Below are 20,449 nucleotides of genomic sequence, written 5' to 3'. Positions count from 1 at the left end.
GTAAAATGGTAGCAGACCTTGTGGGTCCTCTGATCCCAGTCAGCTGTTGCACCCTGTGGTCTCATGATATGGAGGAGCCGAGGAGCAGGATGTTGGGCTGCGGTAAGTACAGCAGGTATGAATAACCAAGGAGACTGTTTTGGAGGACAACTTGTTTATTGAAGTAACAAGGCTAGCTTCAATAGTCAGGGGAGAGGTGAGGACAAAACAACAAGGGAGGAAATCCACCTCATTTGAAGATAGGCAAATGTTAATGATGCATCAATTCAAATACAAAAGTGTGCGGGAAGAAGTGCAGGGAGAAAGTGCTGCAGTGGAGACAGGGACTTTCAAAGAATACCAGTAAGATTAGAAAACTGCCAGTCACTGGATTTCTGAGAAACCTGGAGAAACAGAAGCTTAACTGACTCTCTGTGACATGACATTTGTCTCTATGGAGTTTTAGGCGCAGGCCTGATTTGGGTAGGGAATGGTCCACTCCTGCTGTGCTCTCTGCTCTCTGAGAGATGTCCCAGATGGTACCCTCATTTGACTTGGGAACCCACAAGGCATCCCTTAAGCGCCATTGACCTTAGCTCTGCAATGCCTAAGAGATTTTAGTGGCTGCAGGTAAGATAATAATAAGTTAATTAGCCTGTCGTGGTAGAGCACTCCTGTAATCACAACACTCATCAAGACAGAGGCAGTTGGATATCTTTGAGTTTGAGGCCAGCCTGATCTACAAAGCAAATCCAGAGTAGCAAGGGCTACACAGAGAAACCCTGTCTTGGAAAAAAAAAAAAAAGATAATGGGCCACCACTCAGGTCTCCTTTGCACTCCATTCTATGTGCCAGCCCCTGCCTGTTCTGGGCCACTGGGCAAAAACAGCAGCAGTGAGCTATGCCCTGCCCCATGTACACTCCATCTCTAGCCCTCACCCCTATGTGCACTGAGGCTGGTAGCCTCCAGTGACCAGCAAATGAGAATGCTCAGACCACAGCTGTCAGCCTGCCCTGTCCTCCCAGAAAACCTAACAGCAGAGATTCCAACCCTGTCATTCTCCTTCCTTTGGCAAGGGCCTGGATCTTAGCTGGGATCCTGGATGTCAGCTTCCAAATGGAGAAAGAAGGTTCTGTTTCTCTTAGGGGCAGCTAGAGTGCCTTAAGGTGAGCCCCAAGTTCACTAAGGCAAGCTGTAGAAAAGGTTTTCCACAGAGTGTTACAGTCTTGCTGTTTTATCATGAGGTCTCTAGTGGCAATGGAAACTGGGGTGTTCCAAAACCTATGGCAGATACCAAAGTGTTACAGCTCTTGGTCAAGCTGCTGCACTGAGCACAGCAGAGATGCTGTTCAAAGCCCATGCCTAGTCGGCTTGCAGCTAAGACACAGGCCTGGTAAAGCCCTGGCCTTGCAAGGCCTAGGCCCAGCAAAAACAAAAGAAGGGAAACACACACAAACACAATAACACCACCAACGTCAAAATAACACGAAGTAACTACCTTTGATCATTAATATCTCTCAACATCAATGGTCTCAATTCACCAATAAAAAGACACAGGCTAACAGAATGGTTTTGAAAACAGGATCCATTATTCTGCTGCATACAAGAAATACCCCAGCAACAAAGATAAACATTACTTCAGAGTAAAGGGCTGGAAAAAGGTTTTCCAAGCAAACAGACACAAGAAGCAAGCTGGAGTAATCATTCTAATATCTAATAAAATAGACTTTCAAAATTAATCAAAAGAGATAGGGAAGGCACTTCATATTCATCAGAGAAAAAATCCACCAAGATAATGTCTCAATTCTGAACATACATGCTCCAAATGCAAGAACATCATATTTGAAAAAAAAAATTACTGAAACTTAAACCACACATTAATAGTAGGAGACTTCAACACCCCTCTCTCACCAATGGACAGGTCATTGAGAAAGAAACTAAACAGAGAAATAATGAAACTAACTGATGTTATGAGTCAATTGGACCTAACAGATATCTACAGAACATTCCATCCAAACACAAAAGAATGTACTTCATCATCTCATGGAACCTTTCCCAAAATTGACCATATACTCACTCACAAAGGAAGCCTTAACAGATACAAGAAAGTTGAAATACCACCTTGTATTCTATCAGACCACCATGGAATAAAACTGGACTTCAACAACAAAAGAAAAACTACAAACTCATGGAAACTGAATAATTTTCTACTCAATGACCATGAGGTCAGGGAGGAAATAAAGAAATTAAAGACTTTCTAGAATTCAATAAAAACGAAGGCACAACATACCCAAATTTATGGGACACAATGAAAGTAGTGCTAAGAGAAAAGTTCATACCACCAAGAACTTTCATAAAGAAATTGGAAAGATTTTATACTAGAAAAAAAAGTGCATCTGAAAGCTCTAGAACAAAAAGAAGCAAACACACCTAAGAGAAGTAGATGGCAGGAAATAATCAAACTCAGGGCTGAAATCAACAAAGTAGAAACAAAGAATACAATTCAAAGAACCAACAAAACTAAAAGCTGATTCTTTGGGAAAATCAGTAATATAGACAAACCCTTAGCCAAACTGAAAGGCAGAGAGAGAGAGAGAGAGAGAGAATACAAATTAACAAAATCAGAAATGAAAAATGAAAATGGGGACATAATTACAGACACCAAGGAAATCCAAAAAATCATTAGATCTTACTTCAAAAATCTGTACATCACAAAATTGGAAAATCTAAATGAAATGGATGATTTTCTTGATAGATACTACTAACCAACATTAAATTAAGATCAGGTAAACATTTAAATAGTCCTATAACCCTTAAGGAAATAAAAGCAGTCATTAAAAATCTCAGTCAAACAAAACAAAACAACAACAACAACAACAAAAAAACAGAAGAAAGAAAAAAAGCCCAGGGTCAGACGCAGATGGGTTTAGCATAGAATTCTACCAGACTCTCAAAGAAGAGCTAATACCAATGTTCCTGAAACTATTCCACAAAACAAAAACAGAAGGAACATTGCCACACTCATTCTATGAGGCCACAGTCTCCCTGAAATCTAAACCACACAAAGACTCAAAGAAAAAGAACTTCAAACCAATCTCACCTATGAGCACTGATGCAAAAATACTCAATAAAATACTTGCAAACCAAATACAAGAACTCATTAAAAATATCATCCACCATGATCAAGTCGGCTTCATTCCAAGGATGCAGCGATGGTTCAACAAATGAAAATCGATCAACGTTATTCACCATATAAACAAAAACTGAAAGAAAAAAAACCCACACACGATGGAAGTTTGTCTAATGCTAATTACTGACCCTCAAGATCTGGTTACTGCCTACCAGATATACCCATCCTTGTTTGTGTAAACTTGCCTAAAACATTATACCTGATTGGTTCATTAAATGGCCCATACTTGGGCAGAGCAAGATAGGGTAGGCGTGGCTAAGGTTTCCTGGCTTTTGAGGACCAAAGAATCACAAGAATAACAGGAAACACAGATGGACAGAAAGAGAGGAGGAAGGAGGATACCACGATGGGTTAGTGTGGAGAGAAAACCATGTGGGTGAGGAGAAAGATCTCCAATAATGGCCCAGATGAAAAATAAAAGCAAGTACCAAGGATTGTGTATAGAAGGTAGACAGGATGAGGAGGATTAAAGCGGATGGCATTGGATGGGGACTGGGCTATGGATTTTTAGGATATTAAGACAGTATAAGGCCTGTCTGAAGGTAAATAAGGCCATTATAAATCTAAACGGTGTCTTATTAATTGTGATAGCAGGTTAGATAATACTGCCATGATAATCTTAGGGCTAATCATAACTAATATATAGCCCAAACCTCATCATTTTTTATTTACTACGACATCCACATGATCATCTCATTAGATGCTGAAAAGGCCTTGACAAAATCCAACACCCCATCATGTTTAAAGTTTTGGAGAGATCAGTTATTCAAGGTGTATACTGAAACACAATTAGGGCAATATACAGCCAACATCAAGTTAAATGGAGAGAAATGTAAGGCAAACCCACTTAAAATCAGGGACAAGACAAGGCTGCCCACCCTCTCCATATCTATTCAATATAGAACTTGAAGTTCTATCTAGGGCAATAAGACCACTAAAGAAAGTCAAGGGGAAACAAATTGAAAGAGAAGTCAAACTATTGCTATTTGCAGAGGATATAATAGTATACATTAAGTTACCCTGAGAATTCTATCAGAGAATGCCTACAACTGATAAACACCTTCAGCAAAGTGGCTGGATACAAAATTAAGTAAAAAAATAAATAAATAAATAGCCTTCCTGGATACAAAAGACAAAGGGTCTGAGAAAGAAATTAGGGAAACAACACCTTCACAATAAAATAAAGTACCTTGGTATAATCTAATCAAGCAAGTGAAAGACCTGTTTGAAAAAAAGTTCAAGTCTTTGATGAAAGAAATTGAGGAAGATATCAGAAGATGGAAAGATCCTCCATGCTCATGGATTGGTAGAATTAACATAGTGAAAATGGCCATACTACCAAAAGCAATCTACAGATTCAATGAAATTCCCATCAAAATACCAACACAATTTTTACAGACATTGAAAGAACAATTCCAATTTCATATGGAAAAGAAAACAACAACAAAAAACCAGAAAAGCTAAAAGAATCCAATAAAAGATCTTCTGGAGGTATCTCCATCCCAGATTTCAAGCTGTACTGTAGAACAACAGTAATAAAAACTGCATGGGACTGGCATAGAAACTGGCTGGTGTATCAATGGACTCAAATAGAAGACCCAGAAACAAATCCACACACCTACGAACATCTGATTTTGACAAAGATGCCAAAACCGTACAATGGAAAAGAGATAACATCTTCGACAAATGGTGCTGGTCTAACTGGATGTCTACATGTAGAAAAATGCAAATAGATCCATATTTATCACCCTGCACAAAATTCAAGTCAAAGACCCCAACATAAAACCAGATACACTAAATCTATAAGAAGAAAAAGCAAGTATAAAGTCTGGAACTCATTGGCATAGGAGACAACTTCCTGAACATAACACCAACATTTCAGGTTCTAAGATCAACAATCAATAAATAGGGCCTCATGAAACAAAAAAGCTTCTGTAAGGCAAAGAACACTGTCAATAGGACAAAAGGGCAGCCTTCAGATTGGGAAAAGATTTTCACCAACCCTATCTCAGAAGGAGATCTAATATCTAAAATATATAAAGAAGTTAAGAAAATAAACACCAACAAAATAAATAATCCAATTAATAAATGAGGTACAGAGGTAAACAGAGAATTCTCAACAGAAGAATATCAAATGGTGAAGAAGCACTTAAAGAAATGCTCAACATCTTTACTCATCAGAGAAATGAAACCAAATTACTCTGAGATTCTACTTTACACCCATCACAATGACTTAGATCAAAGACTTAAGTGACAGCACATGCTGGTGAGGATGTGGAGAAAGGGGAGGTTTCCTCCATTGCTGGTGAGAGTGCACACTTGAACAAACACTTTGGAAATCAATCTGGTGCTTTCTCAGAAAGTTGGGGGTGCCTCTAGCTAAGATCCTAGCAATGTAGAGCATGGAGACTGAAGTGATCATCTCCTAGCCAGGCAGGTTTCTTAGTGGAGGGAAAGGAACACCAACCCACCCACAAAACCTTTGATTCAAAATTTATCCAATCTATAAGAAGTGCAGGGATAAAGAGGGATCAGAGATTGAGGAAATGTCCAAGCAATGATTGGTTCAAACTGAGACCTACTCCATTGTAGAGAGCCAGCCCCTGACACTATCAATAATACTCTGCTATGCTTGCAGACATGTAGCCTAGCATCCTAACTTTCCTCTGAGAGGCTCTACCCAGCACTGGATTGAAACAGATGCTGAGACTAGCAGCCAAACACGGGGCAGAGCTCAAAGAGCCTTGTGGAAGTGTGGGAGAGGGGAGGATAGAAGGATCTGGAGCGGACAAGAACTCCACAAGAAGATCAGCAGTCAGCTCACTAAGCCCATGAGGGCTTACAGACTGAAGCACCAACCAAAGAGCATCCATGGTCTGGATTTAGGCCCCTACACATATGTAAGTGATGGGCAATTTGCTCTTCATGGGGGCCCCCTAGGATGTGGAATGAACACAGTACCCCTATTCCTGCCTCATAGTCACCCCTTTCTATTTCCTCACCTTTTATAATAAACGAAATGGATGAATATTATATATCAGGTACTCCACCAGCCTACCTTCAGTTACTCAAAACCAGCAGCTTACATCATTACCTGCTGCTGCCAGATGTTGCATATTTTCACAGGCAACACACACACGCGCCTTGATAGCATAACTCTCTCTTTCATTCTCGCTGTCCCCCTATCTCTTTGCCTGTCTGTCACTATTTCTCTCTATCCTCACTCCAAGACAGCCTACCGCTTGCTGTCCCCCAATAACCTTTTGCATTATATCGGATTCATGCCTGATCTATGCAGCCATTCCTTGGCACAGTCCTTCCAAGGTACTTTTCACTGCCTAATCCTAACATTCTGGCCTGGGGAAATACTTGAACAACATCTTACAACAGCAAAACATTTCTTTGGTGATTTTGTTTAGAAACTTGTATTATCATAAAATAAATATGTATATGCTTATTCCAATATAAAAGAAAAGATTTAATAATTAATAATTGAGTCTTATCTAGTCTTTAAGTAAAACTAAGAAATGCAAGATGTAATATTGTAATTTACTCTCAACAGCACATGGCCTCTGATGATTACACTACTTGAAGAATGAACATTGATACTATGCACATGTTTGTTAATACAAGTTAGCATGTTTTATGTTGTACTGCTGTGAATCCCAAATAAGAACAGGCCATAGTTTGTGATAAATACTGTGATAAAAAGCTTTGTAGTACTTGGGTTTCCTTTTCAAATTATATTTAGATGAGAAAACGGACTCTCCACTCTATAACAGTGGGAATGGTTTAGCTTCATTTGCCTCACTACTTGGAACCTCATTAAAAAAAGAAGCTACCCTGTCTTCAGTTTCAGGACACACAATGTTGTGTTGTTTTGGAAGGAGAGAGAAGTGTGCAGCTGCCCTTGTAGATCAGTCATGCTGGTTCTGTGTACTGAGCACTTATGTCTACAGAATGGTATAGAGAAGCAGAGGCTGTGTGTGCTCTGTGAGTTAAAGGAGGTCAAAGCAAGTAAAACACCCAAATAGGACTAATCTGCCCATCTGAAGAAAGACTGATCACATGGTTTGGGTTAATCAGTGTTGTGGGAAAAAAAGCAAATGTAAGATTATTAAATATGTTTTGTGAGAAATAAGTAAAATTCACACATGAGGTAAAAAGTTTCATGGCTTGTGGTATCTCAATTTGCTGGAGTACTTTAAGTTATGGATGATATTTTGCACATATTTTATATTAAATGGCATCTTAATGGTTTTAATTCCAAATTTCCATAATTTTGGCAATATAGACTCTTAATATTGTCAATCACAAACTTATTTAATTTAGATCTCAGACTCCATACCTCAGTACATTTGTTCCACAAAATTAAAAAAAAAATAAAACAAAGATTTTCAGAACATTTTTCAAGATTTGTCAAGACCCTAATCTATTATTTTGAAATAGTGACAGAGAAAAGAATAATTATTAGCTGCATGTTTAGACATCCACACATTATACTTCATAAAATATGATTTGTATAAAGAAAAATTATGGATGTATATTCACAGTATGGAAATGAAGTATATTATTCATAGTGAGCATATGTTCATGATTTTACAAATTATTAAATAGAAAGTTGTGTATATTAATGAACTGAGAAATAACTTTTTCACTTTGACTTTCTTTATGTAAGAGCCAAAGTCAACCTGTAAGCCCCACCTACCCAAGGACCAAGTAACTTCCTGGAATGCTGGGAGCTGTAGTTCTTGGAAAATAATGAAGCCACATGGGGAATATGGTGGCCATATGGTTTTGTCCTTAATAACCTCTACAACATATGACTCATTGCCACTTGCTGGGATTCCAGAAAGTGGACCTGAAAAGACTCCACCATGGTCAGTTTTTAATTAAAGCTTGCTTCAAAACTGGATCAAAATTGTGAAACTGGTTTTTCTCTGGTGAATCTCAGGATTAACAACACATCTATATTTTTTCACACCTCCAATTTTAAATATTAAACTCAATCTTCTTTTAGAAAAATTCAAAGCATTTTCAAATATTATCTAGATCCCTTCACCTCCCCTCTGCCCCATTTTCCCCCATCACACACGTTGATTTAGGGCAATCGGTGTTGCACACATCTGCTGACAAGGGTGGCAAATTTTTCCTTCCACACACGACTTACACTTGTTGAGGGAATTGTGTTTCCGATGTAATATGATTTTTACTCCCATTAAAGGCAATAATGCTAGCATTTGCTGAACTCAGTCTCGCTTATAGCTTTACCCAATATGTATTTGTAAATAAGTCTCTAGCAAAAAGTTATAAAATATTTAAGACAATGCAACTAGCATATTAACCAAAGTTTTTAATTTAATATGATTACCCACACAACCAGGTATTGAAATAAAATGAACTTGCCTTGAATGAAACTGCTTTATCAAGTGTATAAATTTCAGGTGATTTGACTTTCTTTAGTTAGAACATTTTCTGCCTTAGGTATTATGATCAGTGTTCCCTGTGCAAATCAGTTCATTGTTCTGCCTTTTCTTCCAGACTAGATTGTTTTAACCCTGGCATATTTATTGGGCAATAATCCAAAAACATGTTGTGCATGTGATGTGACATTAAATAAGGCTTATTGCAAAATAATTTATATTTAAAATTATGATCTCTAAATTTTTTACAGATTTCTATTTTATGGGCTTCAACTTCAGTGTCTTTTCCATTCTCTTGCTCCTACTGTTTTAAAAAAAAACTTTTAGAGTAACATATATCAAAATGAATGTTGAGAGATGCTTAAATAGTGGCAATATATGTTGATTAAACTTAATTAGTATTGTAGTTGCATATTTTTCTAAACTATTGTATCATTTCTAATTTTCTTGATGTTAATTAACAATTCAAGATTTGTGCTAATTTTTCCTCAACTTTCCAACTATCTTTTTAAAAAATTATTCCACCATTTCCTTTCTTAAAATTGATTGATTAGCATTTGAGGTAAGAATAATTGACTTGTAAGAGTCAATATTGTAAAGGAGAAACAATTTTGTCCCTTTATCCATGATTTCACTTTTCCAGTTGAACCACAGTTCAAAAATATTAAATAATAAATTCTGTAAATAAAATTTTATGCATTTAAAATTGGTCACCCCTATGTGTAGTCTGAGGAAAATTTTACACCATTACATTCTGCCCTGTCTGGAGAAAATTCACTCATCAGTCTTTTACTGCACTCTTGGTTATCAGGTCAAACACCAGGGTCTAACAGCTTGTGTTTGAGGAGCTCTTATTTACTGATGGCCCCAAAGTGCAAGAGTAGTGTTTCTGGTCCTTCTGATTCCAGAGAGGAGCTGGTAAGTGGTTCCTTTAGATGATGAAATGAATGATCTCTACTTAATAATAAGATTGACGAAGCTGCTAAACATTTCTGTAAGAATAAACATTTTGCCCATGAGATTCTGAAAGAGAGTCATTTTTTTTTCTGATGTAACTCAATCACAAATATTACGGCCATGTGGTGTTGTATGAATCCTTCAGTTCCAGTGTTCAGTCCTGCCCACAGCTCAAGTATCAAGGTTATTGTCACAATGAGAGATCTATTGCATTTTTATAAGTACCTAAGTGCAGTATAGGTTTAACCAAGAGCTGTTTCCTTTTGGTGAGCTCTGTGGCATTTGTCAAATGGTTCCCTCATAAATTCCAAGTCCAGAATCTTCTTTGAGAGGCAAATCAGTTTATTTTTGCTTCTTTGTTCTTCCTTTAGCTATTACCTTGTCTTGACCCAAAACTCCTTCGTCAGTGCCCTCCTCAGGGCAGCCTTTACATCCTTGTTCCTCAAAGTATAGATGAATGGGTTGAGGGTAGGTGTGACAATGCCATAGAACAGAGCCATGATCTTGCCCCTGTCATGAGAATAGCTTGAGGGAGGCTGAACATACATACTGATGGCTGTGAAGTAGAACAGGAAGACCACCAACAGATGTGAAGCACAGGTATTAAAGGCCTTCCAGCGACTTTCAGCAGAACGGAGTTTTAGCACTGCCTGAGCAATGAACACATAGGTGCCCAGAATGAGGCTGAGTGGCACCAAGAGCAGCAAAGCTCCAAGAACATTGAGCTCAGCTTCATTCACAGTTGTGTCAGTACAAGCTAGTTTCAAAAGGGCTGGAACTTCACAGAAGAAATGGTCTATTACTCTCTGTCCACACCTTGGAGCTACCACAGTGAGAGTGGACTGCACAAGAGAGTTTGCAAAGCCACTAATCCAGGTCCCTGTGGCCATATGAACGCACCGTCTCTGGTTCATGATGATAGGATAGTGAAGGGGCTTGCAAATGGCAGCAAAGCGGTCAAAGGCCATAATGGCCAGAAGGATGCATTCAGTTGAGCCCAAGGCCAAGAAAATATAGAGCTGGGCGACGCAGCCACCGTAGCTGATGGTCTTTTCTGGCCCTCTAAGGTTGACTAACATCTGAGGGACAGTGCTAGTAGTATAGCAGAGGTCCAGAAGAGAAAGGTTGGATACAAAAAAGTACATGGGGCTGTCAAGCTGGGGGTCTAGGCGCGAAACCAGGATAATGGAGATATTACCAAATAAGGCAAAGATGTAGGCCACCAGAAAAATTACAAAAAGAGGTGTCTCCAGCCAAGGCCGGTCAGAAAATCCCAATAAGATGAAGTCATCAAATAAGCTCTGATTGTTGGTCCACATATTATTATTAACAGGTAAAATTCTAGGTATAAAATGTAAATATCCAGTTTCTGGAATGGGCATCACTGAGTTAAGAGGAAACAACTGAGAATTTGAAGTAAAACATGTTGTAATAAAATTCCCATTTTCTTTCTGTACAATGTTGTGTCAACATGGTTATAATATTGAAAGACCAGTAATCTACAATCTACCCAGAGAATGTTGCTTAATTAATGACTAGTTAATTCAAATTAGCTGCTTTCTGGATTTTGGTATATATATATATATATATATATATATATATATATATATATATATATATAATGCTTCAGGAATACTACCGTTGACTCTCCATGACATGGACATATAGGGACAACATAGTATAGTTAACACAAATTGGGAGAAGAGAGCTCTTACAAACTAGCTGACTGAACAAGAGCAGCAGTGGATCTGTGTTCTGGCAGAGCTCAGGCAGTTTGGCATATCCATCTTTCTCACAATGAGAATGAGATGAGGAATTTCACAAAAACTGAAACATTTCACCAAACCTGGGTGAGAGGATGGCATGTCAGGACTCTTTTTGTTCTTTCCAAGCTCTAGTGCTCATCCTATGACAAGGGGAAAAAAAAAAGCATCATAGAGGAAGAAAACAAAAGGTTTAAGCTAGTTCTCAGCTTTTCAGGCCTAAGATATTTGTAGATTGTGAATGTGCTACTCAAAAATATCTATATAAAAGACTTTTCATTTTACAGAAATACCAGAGTTTCAAATGTTTATATCTTTGTATAACCCTTGTATCAATTTCTAATTGCCAGTGTCATTAGCATACCCAAATGTACACATTTCTCTTCTGCTTCCTTTATTCTGAAGCATGACTCACTGGCTTTACTATGTCCACCACCTCAGCTGCCCCATTCAAATCTTGCAATTCCTTTATGTTATCATTTATGAAAAGTAACCTCAATGGTCAGTTTTTGTAATTCTTTTTTTATTATATTTAGATATTTTTAAATTTTATTTTATTAATTATACTTCATTCACTTTGTATCCCCCCATAAGCCCCTCCCTCTTCCCCTCCCCGTCCCACCCTCCCTCCCCCTTCTTCATGCATGCCCCTCCCCAAGTCCACTGATAGGGGAGGTCCTCCTCTCCTTCCTTCTGATCTTAGTTTATCAGATCACATCAGGAGTTTTGGCTGCATTGTCATGTTCTGTGGCCTGGTAAGGCTGCTCCCCCCTCAGGAGGAGGTGATCAAAGAGCAGGCCAATCAGATTATGCTCATGGCTTGGCAGGATTAACATAGTAAAAATGGCCATCTTACCAAAAGCAATCTACAGATTCAACGCAATTCCCATCAAATTACCAACCCAATTCTTACAGACCTGGAAAGAAAAATTCTCAACTTCATATGGAATAACAAGAAACCCAGAATTGCTAAAACAATCCTCTACAATAAAAGATCTTCTGGAGGTATCTCCATCCCTGATCTTAAGCTGTACTATAGAGCAACAGTAATAAAAACTGCATGGTACTGGCATAGAAACAGAATGGTGGTTCAATGGAACTGAACAGAGGACCCAGAAATAAACCCACACACTTATGGACACCTGATCTTTGACAAAGTTTTTGTAATTCTTGTCTTAAATTTGTTTTTGTTGGGGTGAGAAACAACTCAGTTGGTAAATGGCTTACTGCCAAGCCTGATAACCCAAATTTTATCACTGGAGCCTACACTATTAAAAATTAATAAAGCCACATGTGCTAGTAGTGATCCACATCTGTAATCCCAATATTCCTACAATAAGATGGGAAGCATAGACAAAAGAATCTGCCAAAAGTTCCTATGTGCATCCCAGCAGCAGAAACATAAGATACCCTGCTTTAAAACAAGGCTGAAGAAAAGAGACGATTCCTGAAGTTGTCCTCTAAGCTCCTCTCGGTCTCTCCTTGACATGCATGTACCCATATTCAGATACAAATATGTGCACATACAATACATAAATACATGATTAAATTCACTTTTGTTTAAGTCCCTAAATTTGAGTAAATTTGACCTGTATTTCTTCCTGGTTATTTTATCAAAGGCATTTTTTCTTCTTTCTTCAAATCCCATTCATCCTATTTACTAACGGCATGGTTTTGAGGTGGCATTAACTATTTCGTACTTCAATATACTCCTTTGAAACAACACTAGCAATACTTCTGTAAGTAAACATATTTAGCAATATAATATAAATTGCAATCCTAGCTCAGTTTTTGTTCTACATCAGTTATTCAATAACAGTGAATTCTTTATTTACCTAATAGTTCTCAAACATACTGTGATTGCTTTATTTTGTACCTACACACAGTGCATAATTAACTGCTATCTATTAGGACGTAGTAAAAACGATGTGATTGATAAGTCAATTCCAGATAATTGACTATTCTGACCCCTTTGTTTTGTCACACCCTATTATTGCAATAAGACAATAGTAATCTTAATGGCTTTAGTTAGCCAAGCCTTTTCTCTACGTCTGTATTATTGATCTGCGAGTAGAACGAAGAACAGTGAGGAATGAGAGGGAGAGACAATTTCTTTACAGCTTAACCTCAGAGTCATTACCTATAAGTCAGGTGTGATGACATACCCATATATTCCCAACATTTTGGAGGCAGAAGCAGAAGGACTGCAAGTTTGAAGACAGCCTTGCATAATCATGTCTAAAAAAATGAAAGAAAAAGAGAAAAATCATTAAATCTAAAATAGAGTTCAGTCATAATACCAATGCCTTCATTTTGTTTATCATAATTATTTTGGTATCTAAAAGTGATCATTCCCTTTGAATTGTATTTTCCTGTGTCATCCAAATCATCAACTGGACCAATTCTTATTTATCTATTTATTAAATCTGTAGCTATCAAGAAACACCGAAGAAGACACACAAAATTCAAATTAATGTCCCATGATCTGTAGCTTTCCAACCAGCATCCTATTTTCATCTTTAAAATGCACTAGTCCATTAGAAAGTCAACCTTGTTTCCGTACATAGTTAATTATCCATATCTCAGCATAAATTTTTCAGTGGCCCTTGATGTTCAAACATTTATATAGGAAAGCAGTTTTAGACACAGCAGTTCATGAAATGATGGCTTGAAGCCTACTGAGGTGGCCCTGACTCAGGCAGCACTTGCTTCCCTTAATGCTTACTTTGATATGAAGCTGAACTGCAGCTATCCACGCTTGAAAGGTTAGCATAACTATAAAAAACATTTAAAGAATTAGTGTCTTCTTTCTTCTTTACTGACCCTTCAGAATTTGTAATCCTCGCAAGATGAATTCCACATTTATCACACATATCAAGACTATACTCATAAAGAGATGTGCAAACACATATTTGTATATAATCATATATATATATGACAAGTAAGAGTTTGGTTTTTGAACTAAGTATGTTTTCTTGTTTAGACTATTGGTATTCTTTATGCATGACTGTAAAACTTTATGGACAAGAGCATGTGTCCAACTTTATGCTTTATAATAGGTGTTCACTTAATTTGGAATTATTTGAAACAAATAATTATTTTTAAAATATTCTAATAGGTGAGATTACATTAGCATCTTGAGATATCAGTATTTCTTCTTACCTTTAACCTTAATTAATGTCATTGGTATTTCATTTCACCTGATTCCAGAGGAACCTTTTACTTTTTTATTCTAAGTTTGAGGCATAATATCTCTATCTCTATCTCTCTTAACATTTTAATCATTCTACCCCTAATTATAAAATTCATGTCACTAATTAACCAATAAATACATGCATTTCACTTGGTAAGAATCAATGGGCTTTGAGTGTTTCACTTCATAACTTGTAGAGATTCCACTAGCTAAAATAAATCAAAATACTTGAATATAAAGTCCATATTGCTTTCATGACTATTGAAAATTGAAATTTATTTATTTTGTAAATTAAAGACAAACAACTGTACAATAATGATAAATGATGTAAGTTGAAATGTAAGCAGTAGCAATAATATTAATAACTTACATAGTAAAACTATTATGAAATTATTCTAGAAATTTTCATGTGCCTATGACCATCTGTGAAAAATTAACTTAATGAGACTTTTACCTTAACAGACTTTGTTATTTTTTATCACTCTAATTCTCCTCTTCACTTCAAACTTGTCCTATTTAATCCCACTATTTTTTCCACTTTTCATACAGGGACTGTATCATTAGGGATACTATTTTCTTATATTATATTCCCGAAGAAATGGGACAGGTGGCATTTCCAGCAAAGAAGAAGATTTTTATAAGAGTAGAGTTTTATTTGGCATTAAGAAAAAAAAAAAAAAACTTTACTTCTTTGTACTCACAACCCAAATTTTGCCGTGATAACAAGGGAAATTCCCTGAGATTTCAAATGTTGTCATTCTCAGTTAACATTCACACAGCTTCTGTCCAAATAGAATCTTTAAAGGTACAACAGCAGAGTGTTGCCTTTGTCCTGTGAGAATGAGTTCTTTGCAAAAACTGAATTCAGAATATCATTTTTCAGGTACTGAAATTTTTACAGTATTTTTCTAAAATGTAAAAGCTAAGATTCTTTTACTGTGTTTCATAGTGATTATCATACCATTTTTCCAGTCTTCACATTTTCCCACCATTTCTCTCCAAATACGTACAGCAATTTGTTTTTTTTTAAATATTATTGAGCTTCTGAGATAAGCAAAGGTTGTTTCCAATAAATTCAAATAACATAACTGTACTTTATAAAATTTTAATAAATAATAACTGTAATTTATAATATATAAGACTATATAATATATTTATTGTTTTGGATTATATTTACGGAATCTTTTTTAATTTTAATTTTTTTATTAAATACAGAATCTTAATGCTCATATTTTTCCAGAGATTTTAAGTGAAATGGGTAAAACCACATTCTGTAGAAGAGATTTTTTTCCCTGACAATGTGAGCTCCATATATAATGTAATAAAAATATTTAATAAAAATATTCAGTATATATAATATATTACATGTGATATATAATATATTATATATTATATAAAATCATATAAAATTAAATTACACATAATTATATATTTCTAATTTAATATCATATTCTATAATTTATAATTGTAACAAATTAATAACTATAAGGAATAGTACAGTTATTATAAATGAATGATGGCAATTTTTTTGTTTTTTAAATCTTGATACACTCCTAAATATTAAAGATTTATAAGAACATAGAAGAAAATGAATAGTGATAAAAGGAGAGCAATTCTTTTTTTTTTTAAACACTATTTCAGCCCTTTATTCATGCAGAGGTTACCTGCTGGAGGGGAGAAAGGTTTGATTAGGTTCACTTCACATCTTCCAGGAGAAACCTTGAAGGAAAGCTCACAGCGCTCCTAACACATGAGTGCTGAAGGTTCAAATGGCCTGCTTTCACACTCAGGCATGAAGGCACAAAGCTCCTTTACAATCACAAGTAGGTAGAAGGTAGCTGGAAAGATACTATAAATCTTTACCAAAACAATGTCATGTTACAAAAGTCTGTTAAGTCTTTTAACATGTTTACGTTTATATTGTGATTTACTATTATTTTTTCCCAGTGGTAAGCAGTGAATAAGGTATTGTGGGCTTCACTAACTGTCAAAGGTCTAAAACAAGCACTTAGGATTTTCTTTTAATCACTCCAACAATTTTACTTGTTGTCCAACACATCACCATGCAATGTTTATAGAGTGGTAAAAACCGATAAATCTCATGAGATAATGGCTATTTCAAGATTTTGTTGTGGTTGCTTGGTTCTCTGTGCCTCTAGCTCAAGTTGGCCTGAAACTCACAGCAATGGAGAGCAATTCTTAAACTCAGATAGTAGAGAGAAGAAAATGAAGAAGAGAGAACAAGGAGTGGGTAGGAAAGAGTTATATATAAAGACTGTACTGTTGTGGCACTCTGACTCACAGAAAGTGCTTAAATAAGTACTTGTCACATAGAAACATAGAAATAGAACAAAACTGTAAAATAAATGTGACAATTAAGGCTAACACAGGCAATCCAGTTGATTTGCCTTGAAAGGGCTGTGGGGAAGGGGAGTTGTTTCCTTTCTGAGATATATATATATATATATATATATTATATATATATATATATATATATATATTTAATTTATCTAAACCAGAAGTAAAAATATGCTGGTGGTTCCCATGAGAGGAGAAATTAAATACGGAAGACGTGTCTAATAGGTCTCATGAAAAGTGTGAAGAGGAACAGAGGGTCCAGAGATGGGAGTCTGACTTTAGGGCTTAAGGCAGGGAGAAAGCCATCTCAGATGTTTAAATTGTTCTGTGCTCCTCACTTTTCACACTGTCTCAGACATAGTCTAATATGCAAAATTTACTGTTTTTAACTTTATGACTTGGCTATTATATGCTCTTATTTTAAATTGTCAGATTTAAACAACTTTTAAGTTATTGTAATATTTAGCCCTTAAGTGCTAATTAGATTTGTACACAAAATCACTATTTTAATACCCACAAACATTGAAATGCAACTAATTTCAATCTTGAAAGTACTAAGGAGTTTGTCTAAAGTATTTAAATGAAGATTCAAGATTCTGAATGTAAACAACATGAGCAGTGATGTGTATTCTCACAGCCCTTCTAATAAAACTGTATGAAAAGGATCTGTGGATATTAAAAGCACATATCAGATTTTCTATAGACTGATTGTATATATATTCTAAACAAATATATATTATACATTCAGCTCTTTCTCAAGTTTGTGTATGTAAATTCAGAAACAATTTTTTTAAAGCTATTGAGTTTTGAGATAAGCATGAGTTGTTTCCAATAAGTTCAAATAACATAACTGTAGTTTTTAAAATTGTAATAAACAATAACTGTAATTTATTATATATAATAATATATAATGTTTATTGTTTTGGAATATATTTAATTGAATAATGTTAGATTTTGAATTCTGTACCAACATTTTCATAATTCTTAAAATGAAAATGTGTATGACTAGAGAGAATTAACCTTTCAGTTTTAAATTATAGTTTTTCCTGTCCTAATCCTGGGAGCCAGAGCAAAATGAAGTGACTGGTTTGACTCACCTTCCGTCCCCAAATCCCTCCTGTGTTTTGCTGGAGCTGGGCTATAGAGTGATGATAGTGATCAGGAGTGGAGAGAGATGGATCACTGCTTAGATAGGGCATGCAGACCTGTTTGTGTCTGAATCTCTTCTTTCTGACCTAAGAAAAGGCCAAATTTAAGTAGCCCACTCCAATTTATGCCTATGTTCTGGCCCCACAGATCAACAGGGAGCTTTCCCCTATTTCCTTAGTTGCATCCTGTTTTAAACCTCTGAGGTTCAGCATAATTATCACCAGTGCTGCCAGCATGTCCAGAAAAAAAGAAGCAGTGGGACCAGGCAGAAAGAAAAGCCCAGAAACAATCAAGAAAAAAATTAAAAGCAAAGCATCAACTTTAGGGTCAGCAAAGAAGAAATCAAACTATTTGAGTAAGACCTGGTTTTAGGACACACCAAGACAGTTTCTAGATAGAAACTAGCACTAGATAAACTTCCCTTCGTATGTGCTCACTGTTTTGAGACAAGCAGGGCAACTTCATACCGTTGTGAAATGATCCTAAAGTACGACTTTATAAGGAGAATTTGTTATATGCTAGAAGCAGTTCCATGCTGGATTGCAGAAGCAAGTAAGTACGCTTCTTGGAGGCAGCTCGCTTATTTTTTGCATGGGTGCTGCATGGGTATATCCCTGGTTTAGGCAAAGCCCAAGAATTTTGCCTCAAGACTGCTTACTGTTGTTACATGTGCTTTCCATGCTTTTCTTACACATCTGGCACTGCAGAGACCTTTCGCTACTTACTGCTTCACTCTGTTGCTCAGATTTTCTGCAGGTTATTTTTAAATTTTTAATTTATTATTTTTCAATTTATTCACTTTGTATCCCAGCTGTGGCCCCCTCCCTCGTCTTCTTCCACTCCCACCCTCCCTCTCTCTTCTCCCAATATGTTCACTGGTAGGGGAAGTCCTCCTCCCCTTCTATCTGACCTTAGTCTACCAGGTCTCATCAGGACTGGTTGCACTGTCTTCCTCTGTGGCCTGGTAAGGCTGCTCCCCCTTCAGGGGGAGGTGATCAAAAAGCCAGCCACTAAGTTAATGTCAGAGACAGCCCCTGCTCTCCTTACTAGGGAACCCACTTGGTAACCAAGTTACCCATCGGCTACTCATTTGAACAGGGGTTCTAAGTCCTCTCCATGCATGGTACTTGGTTGGAGTATCAGTCTCTGCAGGGCCCCCTGGGCCCAAATTTGTTGTCTCTGTTGGTCTCTTTGTGGTGTTCGTTCCTGTTCCCTCCAGTCTTTCTATATCCCCTTTCTTCCATAGATTGCCTGCACTCTGCCCAAAGTTTGCCTATGAGTGTCAGCATCTCCTTCAATACCCTGTTGAGTAGTCTTTCAGCCTCATGAGGCTTCTGAGTAGGCTTCTGTCCTATTCCCTGTCTTCTCCTGCTTCCAATGTCTATCCCATTTGTCCTTCTGAATGACGACTAAGCATCTTCCCTACAGTCCTCCTTGTTTAGCTTATTTAGGAGTACAGATTTTAGTATGTTTATCCTATATTATATGGCTAATATCCCCTTATGAATGAGTATATATCATTTCTGTCTTTCTGCTTCTGGGTTACCTCACTCAGGATGATCTTTTCTAGTTCCCACCATTTGCCTGCAAATTTCATGATTTCCTTATTTTTAATTGTTGAGTAGCATTCCATTGTGTAAATGTACCACAATTTCTGTATCCATTCCTCAGTTAAGAGGCATCTGGGTTGTTTCCAGGTTCTGGCTATTACAAATAAATTTGCTACAAACATGATTGAGCAAATGTCCTTGTTGTGTAGTTGAGCATATTTGAGATATATTCTTAGGAGCAGGATAGCTGGATCTTGAGGTAGCACTATTCCTAATTTTCTGAGAAGGTGCCAGATTGTTTTCCAAAGTGGTTGTACAAGTTTACACTCCCACCAGCAATGGAGGAGGGTTCCCCTTTCTCCATATCCTCATCCTCTCCAGCATGTGTTGTCACTTGAGTTTTTGATCTTAGCCATTCTGATGGGTGTAAGGTGAAATCTCAGGGTCATTTTGATTTGCATCTCTCTGATGGCTAAGGATGTTGAGCATTTCTTTTTTTAAAATTATTTTTATTTTTATTAATTACAGTTTATTCACTTTGTATCTCCCCTTTCTTCTCTCCCTTCCCCCCTCCCAGTCCCATCTTCCTTCCCTCTTTTCCACCCGTGCCCCTCCCCCAGTCCACTGATAAGGGATGTCCTCCTCCCCTTCCCTCTGATCCTAGTCTATCAGGTCTCACCAGGAGTGGTGGCATTGTCTTCCTCTGTGGCCTGGTAAGCTGCTCCCCACTCAAGGGGAGGTGATCAAAGAGCAGGCCAATCAGTTCCTGTCAGAGACAGTCCCTGTCTCCATTACTATGGAACCCATTTGGACACTGAACTCCCATGAGCTACGTCTGTGCAGGGGGCTTCCAGTCCATCTCCATGAGTGGTCCTTGGCTGGAGTA

The 20,449-nt window shown here is 37.0% G+C and overlaps 1 protein-coding gene across 1 annotated transcript; it reads right to left on the bottom strand.

Annotated features, from left to right (window-relative positions):
* Nucleotides 1-9,924: 9,924 nt before the first annotated feature.
* On the bottom strand, nt 9,925-10,869 carry LOC129676216 (olfactory receptor 2B6-like). The gene has a single exon (XM_055606545.1). The coding sequence runs from the start codon at nt 10,867-10,869 to the stop codon at nt 9,925-9,927; it is 945 nt and encodes a 314-aa protein (XP_055462520.1).
* Nucleotides 10,870-20,449: the final 9,580 nt, after the last annotated feature.

The sequence above is a fragment of the Psammomys obesus genome, unplaced genomic scaffold, assembly GCF_907164565.1.
Source record: "Psammomys obesus unplaced genomic scaffold, mPsaObe1.curated_primary_1811, whole genome shotgun sequence".
Classification (NCBI taxonomy): Eukaryota; Metazoa; Chordata; class Mammalia; order Rodentia; family Muridae; genus Psammomys; species Psammomys obesus.
The sequence above is the reverse complement of the archived record's forward strand: the minus strand, read 5'-3'. Positions and strand labels throughout refer to the sequence as shown.

Coding starts and splice junctions, on each gene's coding strand:
- LOC129676216 (XM_055606545.1), bottom strand. CDS start 10,869: ATGTGGACCAACAATCAGAGCTTATTTGATGACTTCATCTTATTGGGA.